General features: G+C 39.9%; 1 protein-coding gene across 2 annotated transcripts; it reads right to left on the bottom strand.

Moving 5' to 3' along the window:
- Positions 1 to 1,135: 1,135 nt before the first annotated feature.
- LOC120419487 (WD repeat-containing protein 48 homolog) lies at positions 1,136 to 20,042 on the bottom strand. Of its 2 annotated transcripts, none has more exons than XM_039582172.2 (6): positions 19,514 to 20,042; positions 11,730 to 11,952; positions 10,603 to 11,660; positions 10,079 to 10,546; positions 9,525 to 9,767; positions 1,136 to 2,029 (listed from the first exon to the last, which is right to left on the bottom strand). In XM_039582172.2, the coding sequence occupies exons 1-6, from the start codon at positions 19,556 to 19,558 to the stop codon at positions 1,934 to 1,936; spliced, it is 2,133 nt and encodes a 710-aa protein (XP_039438106.1). In that variant the 5' UTR covers positions 19,559 to 20,042; the 3' UTR covers positions 1,136 to 1,933. The 2 variants fall into 2 exon arrangements, with proteins under 2 accessions (XP_039438106.1, XP_039438108.1); XM_039582174.2 differs by having other exon boundaries at positions 9,525 to 9,749; positions 19,514 to 20,041.
- Positions 20,043 to 20,212: the final 170 nt, after the last annotated feature.

The raw sequence follows: 20,212 nt of genomic DNA, 5'->3' as shown, positions 1-20,212 counted from the left end.
TTAAAATATATTTTTGCCTCGTTTAAATGTCAAAATTACTTTCGTATCAAATATGTTGCGAAAAATGGCAGAGGTTTGAAGACATTTTTGTGTTTTTCTCATGAAAATAAGTTAATTTTTAAATAAATAAGTACGCCATCAAATTGGGCTGAATTTTCAAGGATGCCGAAAAATAGAAAAAAAAATTTATAATTTTATTTATTTGCATGAAATTTATTAAAATTCAATTCTGTCGACTCAAGCGTGAGTGTGCCCAAATCTATCATACCTTGACGAAATCGAAGGTTTGGATGGGACTTCAGATAATCGAATCACGGAAAAAAAACGCATTTTTTCTATTTTTTTACTTTCAACATCAAAGGGACCATCCATAAACCACGTGGACACTTTAGGGGGGTTTGGCGGATTACCAAAAAAGGGTCCACGTGGTTTATGGATGGTTCCAAATATGAGTTCTGCCATAATATTTTAAGTTAAATTTGAATAGTTGATTGCCTATTAATTTACAAATTGACTTTTTCAATATTTCACCGGCATCTTGGATTTAAAAATTCCGCCATCTTGGATTTAAAAATTCTAAATCACTTTAGCGTAGTTTAGGGGTCATTCTTAAGCTCGACAATCAAAAATACACGCTTAGCTTTTTTTAACCGAATTCGGTAAAGTTTACCAAATTTTCAATTGTTGAACAGTTCGGTAAACTGAAAATTCCCGAATTCGGTAAAATCTTACCGAAATTCGGTAATGCAGTCGGCAAAATTGTGTTCATTTTGACAGATGGTTTACCGATTTAAACTTGATCGATTTTTCAACTACCGAATTCGGTACGTTTATTATCCCAAGTAGCCACCCCACTTTTTTCTAATTTTCGAAAAACATAAGTAAAATGGTTCATAACTTACCCACCACAACGCTTGGCACGTCAGCAGCTTCCCGTTCTTCCAATTCCATTTCACCGGAATCCCTTTCGGATGAGTCTTGCTGTAATTCGCACCACTTTGCTCTGTCAAAAATAGAGAAATAAAACACAAACAATGTCACTCGATTTTTTTTTTTGATTGATTCATAAGGATATATTTATATACTTTTTCTTTCATTTTATCTCATAGTTTCTCACACTGCTAGATCGGTGAAAGTTTCGTTCTTTGCTCGACGCTTCCATCCGGCTTTTTTTTTTGTTTTCCATCTACCCCCTTCGGATAGATGCTTGCTATTACACTTTTTTTTATTTTCAATTAAATCAAGCTTGAACAGCTTTTCACTCTCGGAGCTCGGCTATCGTTAGGTTTACTTTTTTTCTCATTCTATATCTTATCTAAGCTGCAATCGTTATGTTTTTTTGTTGTTGTTCTGTTGGTTGCTTTCCCTAAACAGATTGGCAATTTAATGATTTCTCGTTACTGGGTTTGTTTTTTCTCTCTGTTTTGTTTGCCCCTTCAACAACACAGCTTCGATCGATCGATCAGCTCCTTTAGTAGCAAACGGAAAGTTATGCTTTGTCGATACGTAATTAAATGCGAGTCAGCTAAAAAAATATAATTGCATTCAAACACTATTCTAAAAGGGTATCGAACAGAGTTTGGGCGCACTAGGAATTCAAAGCATCAGGATTAAAATTGTTCACAGTGTATAAATAGTTAAATAAAAATCTAGCAACAGTACTAAACTCTAAACGCAGACGCAGTCACTCTCGAATCGCGCAAAATTTCTTCTCCACAATCAATCACACTCCGGCAGAAGATCCAGCAGGGGGGAGGGGGGCGAATTAGGGGAAATATCTACAACCGGTCCTAGCGTTTCCGCTAATAATGCGTCCTAATTTTTACTCTGTTATTCTTCTTCTTTTTCGAAGTTTTGCCAGCAGTAACAGAACTTGAATGCACAAACATACACGTACGCGAGCGTGTAACCTTTACTTGCCTTGGCTCCTAACCTAATTTGACTTTGTTCGATAGTGGAACGTCAGATCGGACGACTGCTTCCAGATAAAGTGCCGCACCGTTCGGAGGTCCATGTTGGGGTCGCAGATCTGTGGAAAAAAAAAGAAAAGGAATTTAGTTTTTATGAGGCCAAATCAAATTACTTCATTTCAACGAATAATCTTAGCGGTTAAGGTGTAACGGGCCATCATTAAATATGGCGAAAAAAACATGGAGGAAAATTATCCCGTTCCACTTTAACCATGACACTTTCCCGTTCCACCTTATACCGTCAAAATTGGAGGCACAATTGAAATATTTAGAATTCTCTGAACTGTTAACTGGTATACTAAAAATAATTACAATCACTAGACTCGAAACATTCTCGGGAATTCAGATAAATATAAAAATATTCACTAAAAGGCAAAACATTTCATATTCTAGCCCTTTTTTGAGCGATTAATTTTCTCCATACAAAAATTGGTGCCACTTAAAACGTCTCAAAACGCTCGTTTTATTCTACATACCTCAATAAAATTATAATCACAAGACGTGCTGCAACCAGGAGAACCAGCAGATTTCCACCAAAAGTCACAAAACTCGCGATTTTCACAAAAACTTCCTTCAAAAGACGCGAGTTGGAAATTTTCGCATGCATTTTTTTCTTTGTTCTGACACATTCAAACTCCAGCAGCAGCTGCAGCATACATGCATTAGTGTTGGTAATCATCGAAACTGCTTTCACGCAATGTTGCCAGAAATGAAATCAAACACCTTATTTATAAAAAGGCTTATTTTGCACAATTTTTCAGGTTTTTTGCATAAAAATTTAAGATACTCGAATGAATAAATGTTTTATCAACTTGTTTTGTCAATTTATAATTGTGTTGTATCACTTTAAAGCATAATAATTATCATTGATTTGTTTTCCAAAATAATTCAACTATTATGTTCCAGAGTGCCCGGCAACACTTTCCTAGAACAACCCAGGGGAATGAAATGTATGTCAATTTGTTGCCTGAATTTGCGTAGCTTACATCAACATTTGCTTTGCCTTACTTTCTATAGGCGGGCCCACAAAATGCAAAGGTGATGTCTGTTACGCATTGTGAGATTTTTGCATCCTTTTGGTCAAGCTGTAGAGTAAACTGTCAGTTTCCTATTTGTTTATGTTTACAAAATTGAAAGGAGAGGATAAAAAATGCATCAACAGCGATTCTTTGGTAAGAATTTTTAAATTTTATGGTTATTTTATAATTATTTATGGCTCTTTTTAATCAAATTTAATAGGTAAACCTGGAGTTTGTGCGTGATATTATCGAGCGATCAAAAAAGCCCTACAGACTGGTGTTCTGGGCGGCCAGCTTGCAGAAGCGGTTCTGAAAAGGTCGACGATTTCTGAGCTGATGGTGCAGTGGCCACGGGTAGAGTGTTTTGCGATAGAGGGTGATCAGCTGCTCCAGGTGGATGGCATGGCGATACATTTCTCATCAACACGGGTGTTTCCAAAACGATGACTACGGCCGAAAAGCTTTCCGATTAAGGACCATTCGCGGAAATTGTCAGTCACCGTTGACTTCTCATACCGGTCAACATTCCAACGTCGGACAGATCAGTGGCCAAATCTGGAACGCCTACTGGAAGGTATACTTTCTGGACCGTCGAATCCAGTACGACTCGTTCATTGCCTTCAGCAGCAGATCCTTTTGCGTGCCATAATCGTCATTTTGGAACCAACCGAGGTAAATGAGATCCGCACCGAAACATATCACCATCTGTTCCACCTGAAGCAGCTGATCTCTAGCAAGGGACACTTTGCCCCGTGGTCACTATGGCGCATCAGCTAGCTGACCATCTAGAGCACTTGTCTGAAGAGCTTCTGAATGTTGTACTCGCTAGGCGGTTCTGGTTTCACCTTGCTTTTGATGCAGCGTTTGTTCGTCAAGAATTCCAGACTAGTGTTTGTCCTGTGCCTCGATGGTCTCAATCGCCGGCTAACCAGCCCAGATCTCAACTTCCCGAGACTGATAAAAATCTACAGACGCAGCTGTCCTCAATGAACGTAGCAATTTTGTTATTTGTGATAAAAAACGGAAAATGCGAATAAATTTTGAAAAAAGTTAAATATGTTTCAATTCATTCCTTGAAAACGTTAGAAAAAAGCAAATCTTAGTAAGCTTCAAATAGGTACAGAGTATTTCCATCGATTCTAACCTTGGCACAACAGCAGCAAAATTTAGCTTTTAACTTTAAAAGCTCTAGTATTTCAAAATATTGGGAAAATCAAAATATGTTTGGCCGGTTTCATTCAAATATGCTGTTTCTCTCTATTTATTCAGGAATTGTCCACGTTCCATACAAAAAAAAAATGTTTTCAAGAGATTGAACAAAAGCTCTAAAAATCGCCCTGCATCATGCAGCATACATCTGATGAGTAAAGAGTTTCATGAATATTTTAGAATTAGACTTATGTCAAAGGTTACACAAATCTTAGGTTGAATCTTAGGTAAAATAATCTCTTTTCAAATGTTAGTAAAAGGTAACACAATAGGTTAATTTCATTTGCTTGCAGTGTTTTTTTCGCTCATACAACTACATCTAAAAGCCTTCACAAATACTAGTTAACCAATGACGTCATCAATGATCATCATCGTTCCAATACATTCACATCGCACTAACACATCGCCATTTGGGATGATGAGGCGTTTCACCTTAAATTTAAAGCAGTAGGCCTGGCCAAGAAATAGATAGTAAGGCCGTTGCAAATATTTTTAAATTTTATTTCCCTTCTGACCAAAGTCCAGGAGAGGGACAACATTTCAAAATATTTCCAATCGATCCCAAACATTTAAAATTGTTTTCATTCAATTAGATTCCATTTTCGAAATTTTTTTTTGCACCCTGATTTTTCGGGTCGATTTTGAAGGGGTGGGAAAATGGGTTGAAAAATATTTGCAACCGCCTAATTCGGAATTATTGTCCCAGCATTCTCCGAAATACTTTCAAGCATTATGCTGCGCTACCGTTTGTATAAGATAGGAAATTATAAAGTTCAGTAACCACTCAACGTGCCGAAATGTAGGAAACTTTGAAAAAGAGAGGAAATCGATTGAAAGAAAACTATTTTTTTATATTTGGTGTTGAGTACAGGGTGACCACTCAAATCCAATTTTCAAATTCCCGACTTTTCCAGAAAGCTCAAATAATAGGTTATTCTTATCTAAAAAATGATTTCAAACGAAAAACTCTTCATAAGTCAATGTCAATATCACCCATCGAAAAATAAAAATAAAAAAATCAAGCTATTGGCTTTGTTAACAAAAGTTAACAACAAATTCATGAAAAAAAATACTTCAGAAATGGAAGCTCATTATTTTGGGTTAGAGTAGAAACATAAACAATAAGTCTTTGGAAAATAATCGAAAGCTCAACAATACTTATGATTATAATGTTCATTTTTTAAATAGGCAGTTTTTATAGTTTTTGTTACTTTGTTTCAATTGGAAATTGCAAAAAGTTAAAGATTAATGAATTTAAAATTTCATTCCTTATTTTATTTGAAATCATTGAGATTGGTGTCATAATTCTTTAAAAGAATTTAGGAAAATATGTAAGATTTCGTTAAAAAAATCTTGAGTTTTATTTTAAAAGTTCCAATAAGCTTTTGTTTTCCATATGTTCATAGGACCTATTCAAAAAAAAACTCTGGAAATGTTTTCACTTTTTATTTTTTTTAAATTTTGATATTGAATTTTAAAATCAATTATCATTTATCTAGTTGTCAGTGTTTAAGTGTTGTTTTAATTTTTTTCAATGAAAATTTCAGTTTGATAAGATTCTATGTTTTACTACTTATTTTAAGCGAAGAGACTAATTCTTTAAACAATTTTGCAATAACTCAACATTTCTTGGATTTTTTTTGTATTTTCAATATTTCAAAAAGTTCAAAAAGTTTTTCTATTATTTCATTCAGAACGAAAAACGATAGGATTTTATTCGATATTTAGGTTTTCCTATAACTGAAAATCAATCTTTATATATGTGAGGTAATTTACCCATACTCACAAAAATTTTTGGAAAAAAAACATGAAATTACTTAATTAATTTAGTAAAACAATTGAAAATAATAACATCTGGAATCTTTTTCCAAGCATTCAATCAATTCGACATTAAAATTAGGCTCTTTTTAATATCTAATATTAAAAATAGCCTAATTTTCATTAACTTTACCTCTGGTTTGATAAACAAAAATTAATAAAGATCATTTGATTCGCAATTCGCAATTCGCAATTTTCGCAATTTTCAGTGTAAGAACGGGCCTTGACCGATCTTATGCACCAGGTTCCCGACGAACACGCACTGCTCTTACACCTACATCTCACCCTTGCTCTGAGTCAGTACGAGCAGCACGCTAGAACACGCTTTGAGTGTTCGTGCCAGGCATGCACACCTTCTTTTCCGGTTACGCATTTTAACTCGGCCGGGGGTGGTACATTACGTAGGGTTTGATGTAAGTATAAGCGCCTAACCATTTATAGTGTGCCTATCAACTTTCATTAAAGCGAAAACTGTTCTATTTTTAGTTTGAATTCAGAAAACTAATTGTTATTTTACTGTGTATTGTTTTCTCCTGAAATCTTTCCTAGTGTTGAGTCGTGTTTCTGTTGCTATTTCTTTTGTCGCGGTGTTTTGTTACAATTTTTGGTCCTAAGCATGTTATAAAAGTTTACCAAAAGTACAATAGTAATATTTGTGTTAATTCCTTAACCATTCCATAAATTGAGTAAGGGCTCAAACCTCACTTGTTTGAAAAAAAGGGTGAAGATTGAAAACAATAGACAGTTAAAGAGAATATATTTTATAAAAAATCAAGAATCAATAGTAAGAGAATGTTGATTTTATTTTAAAGAATAAAAATGAGAAGCTGTATGTAGTAGATATAAAATTAGACAATAGTTAATAAATAGAGATAAAAAACAAGCGTAGATTATAGTAATGATAACTTATAGGACAGATAAAGAATTATTCAAATAAATAAATTCGCAATAAAATCAAAAGAGAAAAGACTAATGATAAATAGACTTGATATTACTAGTACATTGAGGAAAAGTATTTTTTAAGGAAAAACACAAAGTTTGTTAAAGCAGTATCAATTGGTAAAAAAGAGTGGAAAAGCTTTGAGAGACAAGAGAATCAAAAGTAAGAAAAATCAAAATCAAATGATGGATATTAAATAGAAGAATCAATGAAGAAGTGAGAATCAGTAGAGCAAAATAAAAATAGGAGATAGGTGGTAGCTGAGAATGAAGAGAAGAGAAACCCCTTTGTGCGATGTTTCAGGTACATCCACAGCAGTTGACTCAACATACTGCGAATCAAAACAATACCGTCTACAATCACAAATTACTTCCCTTTCCCACATTGTTGCGCCCCTTTCTTCTAGCCGTCTCGACTCTGACCCGCGGTGGTCAAAGGTTTACGATCCGTTTCCACAGGCCACCAGCTAGGTCATCATGAAAACCAAGCCAACGTGGAGGTAAGAAAATAGGACACTCGCAAGGAACCAGAGCTATACTGTTCTGATCAAGATAATTCGGATGATCTAACAGAACTACGGATGTAGTTAGTTACGCTCCTTCCAGGATGTTCCTTACGTGGACGTCAACCGAAGAGCACGCAACAAGGTCAGTGCCATTGCATGCTCTTAGGTATCAATCCTTGGCCTGCAAAGATCATTTGATTCATAAAACAATATTATGAGAATCTGTGTCATAAGCATCCAATATTTATTAAGATTTTTAATGTCTTCATTCTCAAATATATTACAATACTGAAAAGAACCTTGAATTTAAAGTAAGTTTTTTCTTTGTGAATATGCTTGGAAAATTGTATAAAATATTACAAAATTATTCAAGAGTCAAACCACAGAGTAAGACAGAGTTCGCACTGCCTCTTGATTTTTGGTTCAACTTGGTGGTACATCGCAGGTACATCGCACGCCTGCTACCAGCAAACCTTATGAAGCCAAAAAATTAAATGACATTTCTTCGGACTGGTCACTCTGGGTTACTCTGTGGTTAAACTATAATTTTCAAACCAGTATGCTTGGAATTCCCGACTTTTAGACATGAAATCACAAATTCCTAACTATTTCCAGATTTTTGGCGGATATTGACGAATTCCCGACTTTTTCACTACTTTCCTGAGGTCTCAAAGCGAGTGGGCACCCTGCGAGCAGTACAACATTGCCAATAATGCCGATTGAAATTTTCGCTCATTAGGTTTTACGCCGACTCGATTTTTAGGTTAGAAATTTGACAGTTCAGCTGCACTGTTTACATTTTTTATATGTGTGTCTAAGTAAAAATGTGTGTGCGTGTGCGCTCGTGACGTCACGCTGTGAAACCTAATTGAGGTTATGTTATACGAATTCTGTTTTGTGACTTTCTAGCGTTCAAAGCAACGTTTGAGCCAAAATTGGAGGAGAACATGGTTACACTTTAAATGCAATACTTTTTTCCAAAATTATTTTTTACAATATTTAATAATTTATAATAGTTTATAGAGGGCAACAAGTCTTATCGCGAACTATTTGATTTTTTTTCCTTTAACAGCAAAAATTTTAATTTTTTTAGGCCAAAAAAATAATTTGAAATAATTTTTTTGACGAATGCCGGTTTTTTTTCCAGTTTTATTTCACTTCAGAACTAAGAAATTTCACGAATGTTTCATGTTTTAACATTGAAATAAGACCATACATTTCTGAGATGTTGGTACTAGAAACTAAAAGGCTTTTTTGATGAGTCTAACAAAACAATAATTTTCTAGCTTCTCTAATCTAGTCAAATCTAACATAAATTAGATTACGTCCATAGCACTTCTTGACAATATTAATAATTGCAGTAAATACGACAATACCCGAAAATGAATTTAAAAATTAAAGCGGCCAGCCTACTGCGTTGTGTTAACCGCAGAGAGGATTCCGAGAAAGTATCACATTTCACAAATTCTATAGGGGAGGAAGGATGCGTGGACATACCGTACCAAACGCTCCAGATTGTGATTGTGATAATTTTCTTGTTTCTTTTTGTTTAAGTGGCTACATCTTGAAAACGATGCTTTTCATCAAAAATTCGGTAAAGGATTCTTCGATTGCAAATTTGATTAAGCTTATATAATATTTTTTTAAATTTGTTTGACCACATCTTTGATATTCTTCAAAACAAAATAATTAAATCTTTGTATCTAAGATGCACTCTGGAGTCAGTTTTTGCACCATCATGCACTATGGCTCAAAAGATGACGTTTTGATTCCCATAAAGCAAATGAAAATTTATCGAAAGTTAAAAAATACGTATTTGAGAACGCAACTTTTTGTGAAAACAGTTAAATAAAGAAATGGGTAATATTTTTTAGAGTGTTGCTATTTTTTCTCATTAGTCCTAATTTTAATCTACAACTTTGCCAAAGACACCAAATCGATCAGAATTTTCCATCTCATTCCATCAGATTTTCATATATTTACGTGTTTCGATTATCCAAAAGTGAAATTTTCCGACGACTTTGGAAAACCGAGTCTGGACTGTATTTGAATGCAAAACTCACCACATCATTGCACAGCAGCTCGATCCGCTCCTCGGCCGGCACCTGGCTGCCCTCGGAGTTGGCGTCGCTTTGGCTGTTGTTCTGGGACGAGTTGGAGTTGCCGCCGCCACCGGTGCTACTGCCGCCACCCCCACCTCCTCCGGGCAGGTCCGCCCCGAGCACCTTCTCCAGCACGTGCTCGCACACCTTCCGGCACTGGATGAACTCGTTCGCGATCAGCCGTTCCTGGTTGATTAAATCAAGCTTTTCAAGATAAATGGGAAAAAGAAAGAAGAGAGAGAGAAAGAAAGAGAGGGGGAGGGTGGCAGAAGAGAAGAGAAAAGGGGGGGAGAGAAAGAACGAAACAAAATGGGGATGGCGCACACACAAAACGAGAAAAAGAAGAATCACACAACGGAACAATGGAACAAACGGAAGTGGAGAAAAATCAAATGGGCAGAAAGGAAGTGTCCGTTTGCGATCAGGAGGTTCGTTTGCTAGTTTTTTCGTTTGATGATACGATGATGGCAAAAAATGATTCTAAATTCTCTACCATTTCTCGAGAGCGAGCTCACCTTTTTACTGCGGTCCTGCTTCAGCATGGACGGATGCGCCAGCAGGTAGAACGGCAGCTTGATGAACTTGGGGATGGTCCGCTCGATGACGACGTTCGTGACCCAGGACGGCACGGTTTCGCTGAGCAGGGCACTCTCGGTTTCACCGGCGGCATCCTTCACCAGCAGCCGGCACACGTTCCGGCCGCCGACCTCGCTGAAGATGATGGGCGTGTGTTTGGGCACGATAAAGTACTCGTTCCCGCGGATGTCCCCGTCGCAGCCGTTCTCCATGTCCGGGACGCCGCCCTGCAGGTGGTGGTGCGGCGGCGGAGGCTTCCAGTACTCGAGCAGGGCTTGCAGCAGCAGACTGCCGTAGTTGACCTTGGGATCGGACCCGGACTCGGCATGCTCGGGCAGGCCGGCTTCGGCGGAGACCCACGCCGCGAAGCAGTCCACCTCGTCCTGGCCGAGCACGATCGTTGGCATCTGGAGGGAACCGAAATTACGTTAAAAATCTAAAGGGAATAATTTCACAAGCTTACCCCCGTCTTCAGGTCCACCGTGAACCAGTTCGGCACGTACACCCGCTGGCTGCGCTTCTTAATCTCCTCCTCGTAGTCCACCTTGCCCAGATCCTCGACCTTCTTAACCTTCAACACGTCGTAGATCGCCACATTCTGCTCGCTGTCCTTTGTCAGCATGAAGCGTTTATCGTTCAACACGTGGTACTTTTTGATCGCCGCCCCTCCCTTAATGCACGCCACCTCGTAACCCTTTCCGGCACTTGCCGGCGTTGCATTGGACGTCGAGTTGGTCACCGGCGTCCCATCGCCGCCTCCTCCGCTGTTAATACTGCTGTTGCTGCTGTAGCTGTAGTTGCTCAGTTTGTCCGTTTTGTTCAACTTCCAGCAGCGCACGTCACTGTTCCACGTGGTGGCCCAGATCCCCGTTTGGTCAATGTTGTAGCAGAGGCTCAGCACCGGTGCCCGCTCCTCGCAGATCAGCACACTGTTCGTTGGGTTGCGCAGTTCCGTCATGACGATCTTCTTGTCCCGGCTGCCGGAGATTACGTGCGAAAAGTTGTCCGTCATCAGCAGCGCCCACACGCCCTCCGAGTGGACCGAAATCGTCTGAATGCAGCGCTGCTGGCCGATGCTCCACAGCTTGATCTTGCCGTCCGAGCTGCCCGACACTACCTGCGTACCGTCCTCGGACACGACCAGCGCCTTCACGTTCTCCGCGTGACCCTTGAGTTTGGCGATTTTGTTGCACGTCCGCGGGTCCCAAATGCGCAACGTATTCTCGGTGGAACCACTCACGATGATCGTCCCGGACGGGTTCATCGCCAGGCTGTAGATCGAGTCCTTCGAGCCGGTGATGCTCGACGTCGTCACGGTGTTATTCGACGCCGTCAACGCCGTCAGCGTGTTCACGTCCCACAGGAAGATGGCCTTGTCCAAGCCCGCGCTGGCGACCTGCTCCCGGTCCTTGGCGTACGCCAACGCCTGCACGTAGTCCCGATGGGTTCGCAGCGTCGACATGCAGAACCCCTTGTGGGCGTTCCACACCTTGACCGTGGTGTCGCAACTGGCACTGATCACTGAAACAAAGTAAAAAAACTCATTAAGTACGACGCGAACAAACGCCCCCCGACCGGTCACCCCCGTACAGTTTCGGCCGCCGCAGCACAGCACGATGTCGTTGACCCAGTCGTTGTGGTGTTCCATGCTCTGGATGTACGGCTCCTGGGAGCTGGTCTGCGTCGAGTTCCACACCCGGATGATGGCGTCGCGGCCGGCCGAGTAGAGCCGCCCGTTGACCGGGTCGAGCTGGAGCGCGTTGACGCCGTTGCGGTGGCGCTTCTCCTCGGCGTCCCGGATCACGAAGGACACCTGCAGAGGGGGAGAGAGACGGAGAGGGAGATGAGGTTTCAGAAGCCGATTTTTTTAGGGGAAATGTACCCATTTCCCATCACTCTAAGCGGTTTACTCAAGTTGACCACTCAAATTTCATTTTCAAATTTCCGACTTTTCCAGAACCAGAAAATGATCAAGTACCGAACAAAATTTCTAATATAAATTTAAAAATCAAAATATTGACAATTAACAAAACATTTAAAAAATACTTCATAAAAGGATCATCATTATGATTCAGAGCGAAAACATAAACAATCAGTCTTCACTAAATAAGGCTGGTACAAATTTTATTTTAAGTTTTTGTCCCCCCCCCCCCCCCCCCCTTCAAAGTTGGCTCAAAAAATCAGGGGGCAAAAAAAATATTTTTTTTAAACTCTAATATTTCAATGAAAATTTAAGTGCAATCAGTTGAAATTAATTTTGAATGCATTCCCCTGCGCTTAGAATCATTTTTAGCATGTTTCGGTTGATTTAAAAATCATTTGAATTTTTGAAAATTTTCGATGTTTATTATCGCAAAAAGTTTTTTTTCGCAAAAATTTTGGTTTTCGTCAAATTTTACATTTTTTGAAAACTAATGATTGCAAAACAACTGAACTAGTGTAAAATGCATTTTAAAACAACTTTTCCGTGCAAATGTTGAAACTATGGCTTGTTATTTCAATATTTTTATTTTTTTATTTTTTTGCCCCCCCCTCGAACCCGGCCCGAGCCGAGGGACAAAAACTTTGAAAAATATTTGCATCGGCCTAACTGAAAACTTAACAAAACAATTTAAATAATTTAAATTTTTATTTTGAAATTTGCCAAACAAAGTTTTTGTAACTTTGTTAAAGGGTAAAAAATTACTGAATTTTGAATTTTAATTTCATTTACAAAGAATTCTTAAACAGGATTAAAGCTATTAATCTTTCAAAAAAATAAAAAATCAAAATATCTAGAAATTCCTCTAATAACATGTTGTTACCAAGTTCTCTTATATTCTTTTTAAATTCTGTTTTTTTTTTAAATCAATTTTGATTTATTTATTATTCGATGCTGACAGTATTTAAATGATTTTTTTTTTCAAGTGAAAGATTCAGTTTAATAAGATACCATGTTTCACCACTCATTTTATGCGAACTTTTTTCATAGACAAATTATATAGTTTTTTGAAAAGGTCCTAGGGACATTTTTTGCTTTTTGGTTGTTTTTGAATACCCCTGACCAGCGATGGAATAATCATCATCAAAAGAAAATCATTGGACGTTCATCAAGAGAAAAAATCCGAAGGGAGCGGTAAAAGAAATCTAAAAAAATAATCATCTTGATTATTCGACGGAACATCTTTTTCACTACTACACTTGCAAGTGTAACGTCACACGTCGAAATATGACTTGTTACATTTTGTAGATGAGCAATGTGTGTAAACAAAATAAAATAAATGATTTTAAGTGGTGCTGACAAGGAAATTCACAAAAATCATCAGCAGATTGATTTTATTGGAGAAGTTCGGGAGCGATTTTCTTTTGCGTGATTTGCCTCCTCTCTCTTTCGCGGGTGAAGAAAGTTCGCAAGCGAAAATGATTTTTTTTGCGATTATTCCATCCCTGCCCCTGACTCAAAAAGCAAATAAAAAAAATGTTTATAGGACTTTTTCAAAAAAAAAAACTCTAGTATTGTTTAAGTGACCATCCATAAATCACGTGGATAACCTGGGGGGGGGGGGAGGGTTGGCCATTGTCCACGCTCCATACAAAAAAGATTTTATTTGTATGGGAATTGTCCACGAGGGGGGCGGGGGGTTGAGATTTTCAATAAAGTGTCCACCTGGTTTGTGGATGGTCTCTATCAAGAGGTTTCGGATGGCTTACAGGAGGAACGACGAAAACGCGTGCGTACAGTCAAAGCGGTTGAAAAAGACTTTTATTTACATAAACAGAATGTGACAGCTAGAGGAGCACGTCACTCACGACAAGCGCAGTAGCGCAGCAAAAAGAGGGGGGCAGTGGTTGTTATCTCAACACCCCTGCTCAACCACAGCACATCTCAACTACAAAAACAGTAGCTCCAACTCTCCCGACAATCCGAAGCATCCCGTCTACACTCTCACACGGCAATCGACGCCGCCAACACCTCGGGGCGTTCCCCTGCTGAAGTCCATCTGGCTGCGCGTTCTTCTTCTTCTTGATGATCCAACGAAAACACCAGCCGGAACGTTCTGGTTCGCCTCGTACTTGTCGGCCACAACTCCGTCACCTCGCTTCCAACGACTCCACTTGCAGGTGACCGGTGTGCGAGCAATTGGGAGCATCGTCAAAGAACAATTTTTATTGCACCCCAACGAATCAATCACCTCGTCCGGTTTCGTCCTCTCAGCAATCGTTTGCGTGATGTTGTCGATGTAACTCGTAGCAAACAAGGCGAATCCGCGTCCACGGCCCGGTTCTGCATCCGCACCAGCTGTTCCGGATTCTTCTTCTTCTCGATCATTCGGCTCAGTTTCAGGTTCTTCGTCCCAACGGCCAAATTCTTCTTCAGCGGGATCACCACCAGGTTCATCAGCATCGGCAGCAATCGGACGCACCAAATTCTGCTGCTTTCTTTCCAGCCCGACTTCAACCCGTTCAACGACTTCGTACCCGACATCTCTCCGACTGGGCACAACCCAAGTTCTGCACGGTGTTTGTTTACCTGCACCGCACGTATCGCAAACGATCGTTTTCATGCCCTTTCTGCCAACGATCTGCTTCGGGGTTGACACCATGTAACATTCAGCGAGAGCAATCAAATTATGCTCTGTTTGTGCGCGATCGCACAACAACTTTTCCCGATCGACAGTACGAAAATCCATCTCGTACAAACTGTTCCGACGAACACCACACACGATCAGCTCATCACCACGGTAAATCCGAGCTTTTCCGTTCTCAAAAATAACACGCATTCCGGCCTGCTCGATCCGCACAACAGACAGCAGATTGTGCCGCAGGTGCGGTGTAAACAAAACGTTCTTCACTGTGCACTCAATCGATCGGCCATTCACAGCAGCCGTCATCTTCACTGTACCACAGTACTCCGCAACCACAGACTGGCCATTCTTGGCCACGGCGATCTCGATCGGCTCCGACAATCGGCGCAGGTCCGTAAACAGATGTTTATCGCGCGCCAGGTGATCGGACGCTCCCGAGTCCAGGAACCACTTCACTTGCCGCTGCTTTTTCTGCGGCTCAGCACCGCGCACACCAACAAAACAAACACTGTTGCGCTCGCTCGAGCCAGCAACATTCGCTCTCTCACTGTGTTGTTTCTTCTTCGCTGGGCAGTCGGCACTTTTGTGGCCTTCCTTCTTGCACGAAAAACAGCGCAACTTCTTCTGCTGTCTCGCGCCGTAAAATGCAGCCATCTCGCTCTCTCGTTCGCCCATGCCTTGCTGCTTTGTTTCCTCGTCCAGCAGCCGGCATTTCACAAACTCCATTGTGAGGTTATCCTCCGCCATGGTTTCGATGGAGGTCACAACCGCCGGAAACGTCGTCCCCAAGCTCAGCAGCAGATGGCAAACTGCATCCAGCTCCTCCATCACAGCACCGGTTCCACGGAACTCCCGGACCAGCCGGTCGAAACGCAGAAAATGATCCGCCAGCCGTCCACTTTCGAACCGCATGCCAACAATCTGGCGTTTCAGGTGCATGCGAGTGGCGATGCTCTTCCGCTGGAACACATCCTGCAGCGTGCACCAGATTTGCTTCGGCGATACCTTGTCGTGCACATATTCCAGGTGCGAGTCGTGGATCCGCTCGATCAGGAGACGCCTGCACTTCCGCCGCCGCTTGAGCTCCAGCTCCCGTCGATTCTGCTTTGCCGTCTGGGCCGCCGGGGCATCTTCCGGCTTCACGACGATCTCCGGGATCTCGCCCACGTCACTCTCCACGCAGTCCCAGAGTTCATACTCCTCCAGGAGTACCCGAACTCTCAGCTTCCAGGACGCGTAATTTGTACCGTCGAACAACGCGACATGGTACCGGTCTTCACGGACAACTGCTCCCTCCGACATCGCGAAACTTAACTTGCGAAAAACTACCCGGACTTGAAACGACCTGGGCCCATAACCTCAAGAGGTTTCGGATGGCTTACAGGAGGAACGACGAAAACGCGTGCGTACAGTCAAAGCGGTTGAAAAAGACTTTTATTTATATAAACAGACTGTGACAGCTGGAAGAGCACGTCACTCACGTCGAGCGCAGTAACGCAGCAAAAAGAGGGGGGCAGTGGTTGTTATCTCAACACTCTAAACATAGTTGTAATGAATTTTTTTAAATATTTTTTTTTTCAGTTTGAATAATTTTTCGTGTTTTCAAAACGTAAAACAGTTTTTTTTTCATTTGGCATTCAGAACGAAAAACTTTACTAGTTTATTTTAATAGGTCCTATAAATATATGAAACACACGCTAAATGAAAATCAAGCCTTATCTATAGTGATTTACCCATACTCAAAACATGTTTAAAAGAATTAAACATTTGGAAAAAATATTTGAAATGACTTAATGAATTATGAAAAATATTCCCCGCAAAAAAACTGCCAAACATGATGAAATTTATAGAGCAATTCCAGCTCAAATCAGGAATTTTTCTGGTACGGTTGTACCCGACCCTCTCCGATTTCAATGAAACTTTTTAGACATGTTATCCTAGGCCTACATAAGCCATTTTTGTGTATCCAATTGGCAATTGACCTCAAGATGACTTTTGAGAAGGACGTAAGTTATTTAAATATTTTTGTAATTCGTTATTTAGAAACTAATGTAACTCAAAGCCTTTGCATCGTATCAAAAAGTGGTCAAAGACAAACTTGAAGGAAATATGACGGGTGAAAGCAAAATACACGCCACTTCTATGAGATTTTTAAATTTTTAAGTTTAAAAGTTAGATTTAAAGGTGATGTCACGATTTTTCTTCGTTCAAAATTTTTGAGGATATCGACAGGATGGTATGTCTCTCCTAAAAAAATACAAAAATCATTTACTAAAACTGCTTTTGAGAAAAGTGGCCTAAGCGTCAAATTTTTTAAAAAACCAATAGTGGGAATCGATTCCCCAGACAATTTTACATAAAAGTCTTCATTGACCATTGTCCTATCTCCAATCCTTGTGAAGATACAGCGGTTATAAAAATAAAAATGTTGAAAAAATAGGTTTTTGGCAATTTCTATGCGACAGACATGATTTTTCTGTCTCGATTATTTTTTTTTTTGCAATTCCGTCGTGAAACTATTTACTTTTCCATTTATTCTTGAACGACAAAAAAGCCTACTTTTCTGTACCAAAAGTAATAGAATCGAATAGTAGAACTCTTCAAAATTAATGCTGAAAAGTTCTACTTTTCTGCACTGAAATGGATGCTGAAAAGTTCTACTTTTCAGCACTGAAATGGATGCTGAAAAGTTGAACTTTTCAGCACTTGTTTCGAAAAGTAAAACTTTTCAACATTTTTTTAATTTTAACGGTTAACTGACAAAATACATGAACGTTTGACTTATCATTCCACTCAAAGGGTGTTTTTCGAAATTGAAAAAAAATGTTGTATGGAACTCGATGCAAAACTTGATTTTTTGCAACTTGTTGCATAAACTACTATTACCGGAAAGCTCGTCCAATTTCCCATAAGTTTGCCTTTGACAACTTTTGAATTTGACTCGTTTTAATATTTACGTAAGCTTATTTACTATCCAGGTTTATACCACACTGAAATAAAAAATACTATTTTTAGTTATGAGCAATGTAATTAAGCTTATATCTGTAAGCAAGTTGGCTCTGGGCTGTAAAAAAAAGATCAACTTGGATCGTTTTGCACCCTTCCACAAAATTGTAGGGAATTGAATTTCCTACAAGAATCTCACTCTTGAACAAATTTGGGCGAGACCTGCGCCACTTAGTGGAAAAATACTGAAACTTCGTTTTTCCCCATACATTTTCGCAATTTTCCCCATATAAACTTCAACGATAAAATGCGACCCCTAAACCTTAACCGATTTGTCTCAAAATTGGCACATATACTGTAGTATTCGGTAACTGGGCGTTGTTTAACTGGGCTGCTATTAAATGGGCGCTCGATAACTGGGCCGTAGCCCAGTTAAAAAGCAGACAAACGTCAAAAACCAAAACAAACCGAAATGTTGAAATCAGTTCTCGATTGTTGCAGGAAATCACCATTCTGATCAAATTAATTTTCCAACTGTCCAACAGAACGGCAAACTCAAACCTGTAACATTCGGGGCGACCTTCGATGGTTCGAACGGCTTCCAGAATGTCCACGGTATTGGCAACATTCGTGGGAAGTTTGCTGCTCGAAATGGACAAACTTACGCGTTCTTTAGATTCTGGACAGACAAAGGAATCCTAAGTCGTTGTATAAAGTACCAACGGTGTGTACGCGTCACATCTCGGGGGAACTTGGCACTGAATAAAACCTAAGCCAGTCAGTGCAATCCAAAAATGGTTAGTACTAGCCATGATAGCTTATTTTGAACTGCCGACAATTGGGTCCTAAAATGAAGCTTAGATTGCTGATATTATTGTTTCCAGCGATAAAGCTTATTTTTCTGAGTACAATGACCCTTTGTACGACCACAAAGAGTTTAAAATGGATTTTTAAATCAATTTTGAAAAACTAACCTTGCGGTCCTTCTTGACAGAAAAGTTCCTACTTGACAGCTCGTTCCAAGGGGACCATAGTTGATCCATCGAAAAAATGTTGTCATGTCAAAAAAAATTTTTGCATTAAAATAAAAAAAAGTGATCAGACATGGTTTTTAATCGTGTTTTTACCGTTGTACATAAAAATTGACATAGGGCTTTAGTACCGAATTGCTTTAACGGCACATTTATAAATGTAAGGACATGATGGACTTTTAATCTCTATCCGATTTTCTGCGATATAATTCGACGTGATTGTTTTTATCCTTGTTTTATTACGCATTTATATCGTGAATCGCTGTGCAATAAAGCTTCACAGGAAATGATCGGTTCTACAATCAAAAATTGGGTACTTTTACAAAAGCCGAAACTCAGTAGGCAGAATCTCGAAATTTTAGGCAAAATGGATATCGAAATTCATGGTTTTCAATGCCAAGATTTTAAACTTGCATTTTGACGGTATCGGCCACAATTTATATTTAATAAACATCTCTGAAAAGGTTTATTTTTAATTTTAATTTTCTAAAAATGCTTTTTGTCGTACTGGTCATGCTACAACATACCCACCTGCACTTTTGTTCTATTTCTTAATCATTATCATAAAAATGCTTCAAATTTGTATTATATTTAACAAAAATTCCAATAAAAATCAAATTAGCACTGAAGAAGCATTCCAATGCTATCAAAACCCGAATTAAACAAAAATTCAAAAATATAGGGAAAAAATATTTTTCAAAAAAGACTTGAATATTGGTCAACTTCCCCTATCTTCAATCAGTCAACTCAGCAGAACGAAATCAATGAAAAATTAACACCCCGATATTCCACTTCCCGAAACGCACCCTCGCCAATCCGTCCCGTAACCTACCTGCATCTTCTTCCGGCCGCCCTGGTTATTCTTGTGCGTCAGCATGGTCGTCACCGTGGCGGTTCGGACCGCACGACCCCGGAACCGAACTCAATCCGACGAAACAGCTGCCGGTCGATTCTTCAAAACTCCTAAATTTTTTGTTGTTTTCCGCTCCCTTGCGAATCCTTCACAACTTCCGGCGGACCACAAAACGGCACATTAGCCACCCGTTCCCAGCCCGGCCACTTCAGCTGAGGAAAATTTTGCACTTTTCCGCACAAGAAAAAAAAAACGAAACCAAATTGCAATCTCTCTTCTTCTTCCCGTGAGGCACTGGAGAAAAGTGAAGTCCACTCGAAAAAAAAAAGAAGTTCGACGGACTCACTCCCCCGGCGGCGGGGGATGGACGTTCCGCCGCGGACACGACCGGGAATCGACGCGGTGGTGTTGCACCGGGACACGGGTTGAATCCGGCGAAAATGGGCCACTTTTCACGAAATCGGGGAAAAAATCAAGGCGGATTTGTTTACGTGCACGACGCGACGACGAACGAACGGAACGAATGAAGGTGCGATGAAAATTTTGACGTTTCCTCTTTGTTTCTTGTTGACAGTTTGCGATTGGGGCGGCAGGGTCGAACTCAGGGCAAAAATCAGAGGGTCGGTGGGTCAAATTTTTAGTGTTGATTTATTTCAGTGCAGTCTGTTGTGAATCGAG

The sequence above is a fragment of the Culex pipiens genome, chromosome 3 (assembly GCF_016801865.2).
Source record: "Culex pipiens pallens isolate TS chromosome 3, TS_CPP_V2, whole genome shotgun sequence".
In the NCBI taxonomy this organism is placed as follows: domain Eukaryota; kingdom Metazoa; phylum Arthropoda; class Insecta; order Diptera; family Culicidae; genus Culex; species Culex pipiens.
The sequence above is the reverse complement of the archived record's forward strand: the minus strand, read 5'-3'. Positions and strand labels throughout refer to the sequence as shown.

Coding starts and splice junctions, on each gene's coding strand:
- LOC120419487 (XM_039582172.2), bottom strand. CDS start 19,558: ATGCTGACGCACAAGAATAACCAGGGCGGCCGGAAGAAGATGCAG. Junction 10,547..10,602: donor CGGTGGACCTGAAGACGGGG/GTAAGCTTGTGA, acceptor GGTTCCCTCCAG/ATGCCAACGATCGTGCTCGG. Junction 9,768..10,078: donor AGCAGGACCGCAGTAAAAAG/GTGAGCTCGCTC, acceptor TATCTTGAAAAG/CTTGATTTAATCAACCAGGA.